Consider the following 7573-nt stretch of genomic DNA (forward strand, 5'->3'; position numbering starts at 1 on the left):
GGCATAACAAGTTAATCCTCCAACTCCAACATCCCAGTATCCCAGCACAACTTCCAATACAGCTTCCTGCCAACGTGCCTGGGAAGGGAGAAGATGAGCATCTGGACCCATATGAACGAACAGGATGGAGTTCCAGACTCCTGGCTTTGCCTTGGCCCTGCTCTGCCTGTTGCAGAAATTTGCGAAGTGACCCAGTGGGTGGGAAGCACTCTCTCTCACCACTCTCCCTCCCTCCTTCTGTTTCTCTGTAACTCTACCTTTCAAATACACATATAAAGCTTAGTAAGGAAAGAAAATTACAGAGGATGAAGGAAAACAGGAAGGAAGAAAAGAAGAAAGAAGGAAGCCATTTATTTATGAGCCTCGCGGCAGAGACAGGGTTATAGTCCCAGCTAAGCCTGACCCCACAGGGCCAGAGATAACCTTGGTGCAGCGTTGGAGGGCTGAAGGCTTGCACAGGGATCCCGGCGCTTTCTCTCCCCGGCTCCTTCCCCTGCCTTCTGGTGTCAGCAGCATGCATGAAGTTGAACTGTCCCCTGCGAGGCCTCCTGGGCTCCCTGCGGGCAAAAGCAGCTACAGGTCACTGGGCCCATCCAGTCCGTGGAGCTGGAGGTAGGGGTGGTGGGGGAGGTGATGCAGTAGGTCTGGCTGGAAGTGGAAATGGTGAGGTTCTCACCTTAGCTGAGAGGCTCAGCTGGCCATGATATGCTTCACAAAGGCTGGAAAGAAAAGGAGGGGCTGGGACATCAGCACTGGACGGCCAAGGGCATCAGCCTCCTCCCTGTAGGCCCCCAGACTCCCGCTTGTGCCAAGCCCACCTTCGTAGTTGATGCAACCATTGGAGTCCTCTTGGCCCGCCATCAGCTTCTCCACTTCGTCCTCTGTCAGCCTCTCACCTGGCAGGATGGGAGGAGGAGGCTGAGTCGGCACTGCAAGTGTGACGGGTCAGGGAGGATGGGCTTCGCTCCCAAGGCCCCGGCCCTTGCCCCCATTGCAGAAGCCCCAGAAACCCGTGACCAGTGAAGAATTGGCAGGGCTCCAGGCATTCGCCTGTGCCTCCTCTGAGCCTGGGCTTCCTGCTATACAAATGCTGTCCCCTTTGCCACTGGGCTTCCAGGGGTCCCTCTCCCAGGAGGAAGAGAGGCCCCCACTTCTCTGGGGAGAACAGCCCAAGGATTGGCACTGGGACCTTGGGGGAATGGTTGGGGAAGGTTCAGGACCACCCATTTCCGCCCCCCTCCAAGTGGCAGGGCCGCTTCCACCCTGCAAAGAGCAGCCACTGAAGTATCCCTCCCTGCAGCCTCCTCCAGAGGGCGACGTGGGGCTGTGCATGGTCAGCGCTTGGTCAGTGCAACAGCCCCTGGCAACAGAAAGCCCTGAAAGTGAGCGCGTGGGTGGCAGGGATACCCAAGGCCTCCCTGGGGGAGGTCAGGAGGCCCCTACTCCATTACCCAAGAGCTCCAGCTATGGAACCTGAGCCAGGACCGACTTGGTCCCCCCCCCCCCCCCCCGCACCTTTCCTACCCTTTTCCCCACAGTTGCCGCTGACCCCAACCTGGAGCTGCTGGGTTCCATGACCTGTGTTAACATCTACTTGATAACCATGCCATCCTGCTCCACAGAGACACAGACCCTGCTGTGACCCTTGGCAGGGGGCAGGGAGTGGGCAGAATTTGCCCTCACCCAGAGTGGCCAGCACATGGCGGAGCTCTGCACCCATGACTGTGCCGTTGCCTTCCTTGTCGAAGACGCGCAGCCCCTCCACGAAGTCCTCATAGGTGCCCGTGTCCCTGTTCTTGGCAATGTGCTGGAGCATGGGCAGGAACGTATCGAAGTCCATCAGCTTCGTGTTGAGCTCTGCCCAGAGACAGCCCCAAGAACCCCCGGCGGCGGTGGGGGGGGTGGGGGGGGGGCGTTGTGAGCTCTAGTGTTGCCCCAGGCAGACCCCACACCCTGGGTTGTGTGGGGAGTGCCGGGTCTTGGGACAGGTACACTACCTTCTTGCTTGGGCTTCCCCAGGACCCGCTGCACCTCAGCTTGTGTGGGGTTCTGGCCCAGTGCCCGCAGGACGTCCCCACACTGCCCATAGGTGATCTTCATCTCACCCTTGGGTGTGCGGTCGAACAGCATGAAGGCTTCCTTGAACTCTGCCGGGAGAGGGCAGTTAGCAGATGGTGCCCACTGCCTGCCCCCACACCACTGGCAGGATCTCCGCCCACTTCCAGAACCCAATCCTGCAACCTCCTGAACTTTGCTCACCTTCAATCTGCTCCGGCGTGAACTCGATCTGAAAAGAAACCCCGAAGTCTCTGAGTACCTGACCCAGAGAGCAAAGCCGAGCCTCCTCCTGGGGTCCCAGTGTGGCCAGCGCCGGCCCCAGCCCATTCCAGCACTCCAGCATACACTGCCAGGTGCCTGGATAGATCTCGCTGCCTCCCCAGCCCTCTCCACCTCCCCAGCCTGTGTGAATGCAGAGTGTGCTATCTGGAGGCTGTGGCTGGGGTGCTGCTAAGGAGCCCCAGGATCCGGACCTTGCCTGACGCCTCTAGTTGTAGACATGCCGTATGAAACCAGAATCTTCTGGGTTGGCCCGCCTGGGGGTCAGGGGCGCCGTGGCCAGGACTGTTGACATGAGTGAAACAGGAATCTCGGGTTGGAAGGCAGAGTAAGCAGGAGGCTACAGGCCAGCGGGTTGTGTCTGCACAGCAACGTGTGTGTGTGTGTGTGTGTGTGTGTGTGTGTGTGTGTGTGTGTGTGTAGGTGTTGGCCCCTCATAGAGCCACCTGCATTCCCTACCTTCACCCACGTCCCACACTGTATGGGTCCTACAGCAGCGCTCCCCCTCTTTCTTACCATCACCATGCCAGCATAGCTCAGAACCAGGGCAGTGTTTACTGAGTCCACATCAGGGCCACTTGGCGGTCAGGAGGCCTCCTGGGACCCAGTGTCCCCCTCCTCACCCGATATCAAGTCTATTTTTAACACTGTAGTCACTTGTCCCAAGGTCAAAATCGCACAAGGAAAAAGTTCAGGGGAGGGATCACGGCTGGCACCTTACCCCTCCGTGCTTCCGAGGAGCTCCAACAAGCTCCCCAGGGCACACAGTGCAAGGGGACACCTGTCCCTCGTGGCTTCTGGCTCCATCCAGTGTGAGGAAGAGCAGTTTCATTCCTGGCTCTCTCAGTGCTCTCTCTGCCAAGAATCCTGCTGAGACGAGGTTCCCTGGGTTCCCAGCACGGCCTGCCTGCCTTTCACCTGCCAGCCGTGATGGGAGGGGCAGAGGAAAGCTCTCACTCATCCCGGCCCCTCAGAGCAGTCTGTGCCCGCAGACACTGCATGATGCCACCACGGGCAAGGCAACGAGCGTGGGGGGCGTGGGGTGGCCAGAGAAAGAGCCACCTCTGAGGGCCATGAGCTTGGAAGGCTTCCTGGCAGCCCTGTACCAGGGCTGGGGTTGTGGGGAGAGTGGAAGATGGTCCCATTTCACAGCTCAGAAAACCAAGCATGAAGCAGCAGTGTGGAAAAGCATGATCAGAGATGGAGCCAAGCTGCAATTTGAATTCTTGTCTCAAGGGACACGGCTGGAAAAGAGAAGTGGGCCTGGGCAGTTGAGTGTTGGAGTGGTGGGGTAGGGGCAAGGCGTGCTCAGCAGGGCCCTTCGGAAAGCAGCCAAGGCAGCAGTGGATGGTAGCCAGCTAAGTGCAAGGAGCAGGCAGTACGTGGGGTACGTGCCGCTATGCAGATGCCACAGGTGGCTGTCATGGCTCGTCCTCCCATTTTAGACTCTGGGGGCAACTTCCCAGCCAGGCAGGTCTCTTGGGGCTGCTGGTTGCAGCTCCACCGTCTGCCCTCTGCACAGATTTCAGAACACTGCCTCCCAGCCTGTGCCTTGATTTCCCTTACCTAAAAATACATGTGAAGAGGGTTCCACCAGCCCTGGGTTCAATGACCTTGGCAGGGGTGAGTGCGCCCCATGGCCCTGCTACCTATTCTTCCCACCCCCTCTCCTTAGGGATCTTCCTCTCACCTCATCCCTACCCCCATCCCAGCTGGGCAAGGATCATCTCCACCTGGATACTGGAGTTAGAGAAGAACAGCTGGCTTTAGGATGCCCCAAGGATGGGAAGTTTAGAAAGGCAAGTCAGAATCAGCTTCCAGAAAGACATTGTTCCAGACCCCAGCCTAAGCTTCCTCCTTCAAGGGCACTGGACACTCAGTGGCACTGGGGTGTGGGAGTCCCCATAGCTGCTCCCTCAGTAGCTGGTGCAAGCTCAGCTTGTCTGACCCCTGTACCGAGGCATCCGGTTTCAGCTCAATGGTCATTTCAGGAGCCTGATCAAGACCACCCCTGGGTCCCCATGCCTTCCCAGCCCCAACACCCACCTTGATCTTAGAAGCATCAAACTCGGCCTCCTTGGGGCGCTCGGGCTCTGGAGCAGGAGCGGGAGCCGGAGCCGGAGCCGCTGCCTTCGGAGCGGCCTTGGCTTCGTCCTTCTTGGGGTCTGGCTTTTTGGGGGCCATGGGAACCACAAGCAGGCAGAGGACACTGAGAGAAAGTGCAGACAGGGTAGGTGAGCTACCGTGTGTGCCCGGCCCTTTATCTTGCCTGACCCCGGCCCCACCCCACAGGGCACAATAGGGACAGGACCATAAAAGGACATTGGCTCAGCTCAGGGGCTATTTTGGGGCCTGGGGAGGGCATTGTTCTAGGCCCAGGAATGGATGTTAGGGAGGGCTCTCCATTCCTCCCAGTCACCTGTTGGGCAGGCGCGGGAAGGGGAGCCAAGGCCACAGCTGAACACACCATTCATACACTCCAGGCAAGACATGGCACCTTCCTGCAGCCTTCTATAGGTGCCAATGGAGGGACTACGTGTGTGCCAGGTGCAGTGGAGGTGGAAAGAATTGCCTAAGGGCACCCTCATGGAGGTCTCGGCATCTGTGTCTGAGACCCTGGGGAGAGGCGGTGCATCTGTGTCCATGCCTGTGGGGGAAGGGAGGGGTCTGTACTATCTTCCCGAGTGTGGGGCTGAAGTTGCCATCCACAGCACCCCTGTCTGCATGCCTGCGAGTGTGGCTGCCGTGTTTATGTCTGGGTCTCTTTGTGCCTATGTGAGCGTCTGGTCACGGCAGGCAGCGGAGGCCTCACTGCGGGTCCCAGGGTTTCTGGGGCCACACAGCAGGGAAAGGGTACTTCCAGGGAGCTCCTGTATGGCTGGCCCTTAGACTTGGCATCCCACGGCCCCCTCTTTGCCCTTCCTGCATACTCTAGGGGGCCTGAGTCCTCCCAGACCCTTGCAGGAGCAACACTCCACCCTCTGCTGCCTGCCCCTCCTCTGTGGATAAATCAACTCTGGGCCCCACCACCCGCTCCTCCAGAAAGCTCTCTCACGTACTGTTCCCACGAGCCCCTGCTTCTCTCTGAGGACACTTCACCCAGGGACCCCCACATGGGGTACAGTTTGCAGAGAGAGATCTGCAGCACCAAGGAACCCCAAGGGTCCGGGCAGGATTTGTCCCTCAGGTCCAGTCCAATGGGCTCAGCCCTGTTCCTGACCCCTTTGTGCCCAAGCCCAGGGCAGGCGGCGGGGATCGGCAGAGATGGTACAGTCCAGTGGGCCATCTTTTGGGGAGTGGGAGAGGCACTCCAGCACAAGTCGGGGAGGGCGGGAACATCTTGCAGACACATTGGGCTCTGTCCCCTGCCCCGCATCCGTGCAGGGATGAGGGGGAGGTGTTCCTGGTTATTTTTAAGGCCTGAAGCCTTTGATAGAGACTTCAGAGGCAGCGCTCCCCCACCCACCCAGGCCCCAAGGGATGTCCCAGGGTTGGGGAGGGGGAAGAGAGGGCCCTTCCCTGGAGGCACCCCACGTCCTTCCTGAGGGGGTTTCTGGGTTTCTGTCTTCTGGTCATTCAGCCCCACAGAATGGGGACGTGGATTCAGGGCTACCCCCTGCCCCGCCTGGCACACATTCTTGCCATCATCTGGAGGGCAGAACACCCCACATCTGGAAATCTGACAGCATCCGGGGCTGGAGGGGGCAAGTTTTTCACTTTCCTTCCAGATGTTTGGCAAGAGTATTGAGAAAGCAAGGGGAGGGGGAGGGTCCGCAGAGACTGCCAGAAATACCGCAGGGAAGAAGACAGCCTGAGGCGGGTGGCAGGGACACACACACCCAGGGAGGGACCTCGGGTGGCCCTCTGTTCCAGCCCTGCCCAGGCCCGCTGACCTTCAGGCCCACCAACGTGGGATGTCATCCCAGGGGTCCCAGCCACCCACAGACATAGCCAGTAAGACCAAGGGGGAATGGAGGCCCAGGACAGAGGACATCTTTAGGGTCACCCAGAGTCCCCCGGTGCCCCAGAACTGTCCAGCTAAGTGAGTGCTCGGGCACCGGTTTCCAGGTCTGTCACTGGAGTGGGCAGGCTCAGGAACCACCTCCCTCCCTCTCCCTATAGGGGTCAGGCACAGGGAGTGTCTTGCTCCAGTGTCCACATGTACAAGGAGGAAGTGGCTCTGAGGTGGGGACACTGTTTCCTGAGCTACGTTTGCTGCCTCGCCAGGGCTCAGACGCAGGAGGCTGCAGCTGGGCGACCGGCAGCAGAGTTGTGGCTCTGAGAACTCTCACGGTGCCTGAGGGCTCACCCACAGGACCCCCTCAGAGTTCTCACCACTGTCCGGTCCAGCCCAGCATGGACCCATAGGCGCTCTTTGCATCCCCCAACTCCCACACTTCCATTTATTTGCCTTCAGCACTAGTTGTCACAGGCCAAGAGTGAGTGAGACAGATGGCCAGGGAAACAGGGGCAGGTGTCGGTGGGTACAAGGATAGGTCCCAGGGAGCCGTGGCACTGCCCTCTCCCCCTCAGGTCCCAGTCTGGAGTAGATACCCTGAAGGAGAATTGAGGGCCTGTTCCAGAGTCTTCTCTGGGGACCCTCACCATCCCTTTCATGCCAGCCAAGGGGAAGATGTGCATCCTACCCTTGAAAGGCCTGTGAATTGAAGCAGGTGAACACTGACAGACTCTCGGGGACCGCAGAGGGCACCCCAGGACAGGAGTGCAGACAACAGCTGCCCCAAACCCAGTTCGGTTCATGCTTCTCCACCTGCCACTGCCCCAGAGCCCCTTGGCTGGACCTTGCCAGGCTTCAGGACATGGACAACCTCTGGACCTCGACAATCGGCCAGTAGGGGGCGCAGAAGGGATGAGAACTGACCCCTGGCTCTTCGATTGCAGAACCGGCAACCAGGATCCCAAACCATGACCCCACGCCTGGAATGCAGAACCCTAGACTCAAACCCCAGGCTCAGACCTCACAATCTGAACCCCAAATTCAGAACCAATAAACCCAAAAATCCAGGACTAGACTCTCTTAGGGCCCCAGACCCAGGTCCCGGCATGCCAAACTCCACATCCCAGGAGGCCAAATCCACAGCTTGTTTAACCATAAGTTCAGACCCCAAACCCAGAATTCAGAGCTGTCAGTCAAATCCAGGACCCAGGACTCCAGACCCAGGACCATGGCTGGTGACTACCCAGAACAATACTGCCTGTCACCCTGTGTGCAAAC

At 59.1% G+C, this 7573-nt stretch overlaps 1 protein-coding gene across 2 annotated transcripts; it reads right to left on the bottom strand.

Annotated features, from left to right (window-relative positions):
• Positions 1-335: 335 nt before the first annotated feature.
• Positions 336-4554, bottom strand: MYL3 (myosin light chain 3). 2 transcript variants are annotated; one of them, XM_040994981.1, is made up of 7 exons: positions 4384-4554; positions 2260-2287; positions 1998-2147; positions 1684-1857; positions 819-896; positions 677-719; positions 336-557 (listed from the first exon to the last, which is right to left on the bottom strand). In XM_040994981.1, the coding sequence occupies exons 1-6, from the start codon at positions 4519-4521 to the stop codon at positions 691-693; spliced, it is 597 nt and encodes a 198-aa protein (XP_040850915.1). In that variant the 5' UTR covers positions 4522-4554; the 3' UTR covers positions 336-557; positions 677-690. The 2 variants fall into 2 exon arrangements, with proteins under 2 accessions (XP_040850915.1, XP_040850914.1); XM_040994980.1 differs by lacking the exon at positions 677-719 and having other exon boundaries at positions 336-648.
• Positions 4555-7573: the final 3019 nt, after the last annotated feature.

The sequence above is a fragment of the Ochotona curzoniae genome, unplaced genomic scaffold (assembly GCF_017591425.1).
Source record: "Ochotona curzoniae isolate NIBS_2020 unplaced genomic scaffold, NIBS_Ocur_1.0 contig_908, whole genome shotgun sequence".
In the NCBI taxonomy this organism is placed as follows: domain Eukaryota; kingdom Metazoa; phylum Chordata; class Mammalia; order Lagomorpha; family Ochotonidae; genus Ochotona; species Ochotona curzoniae.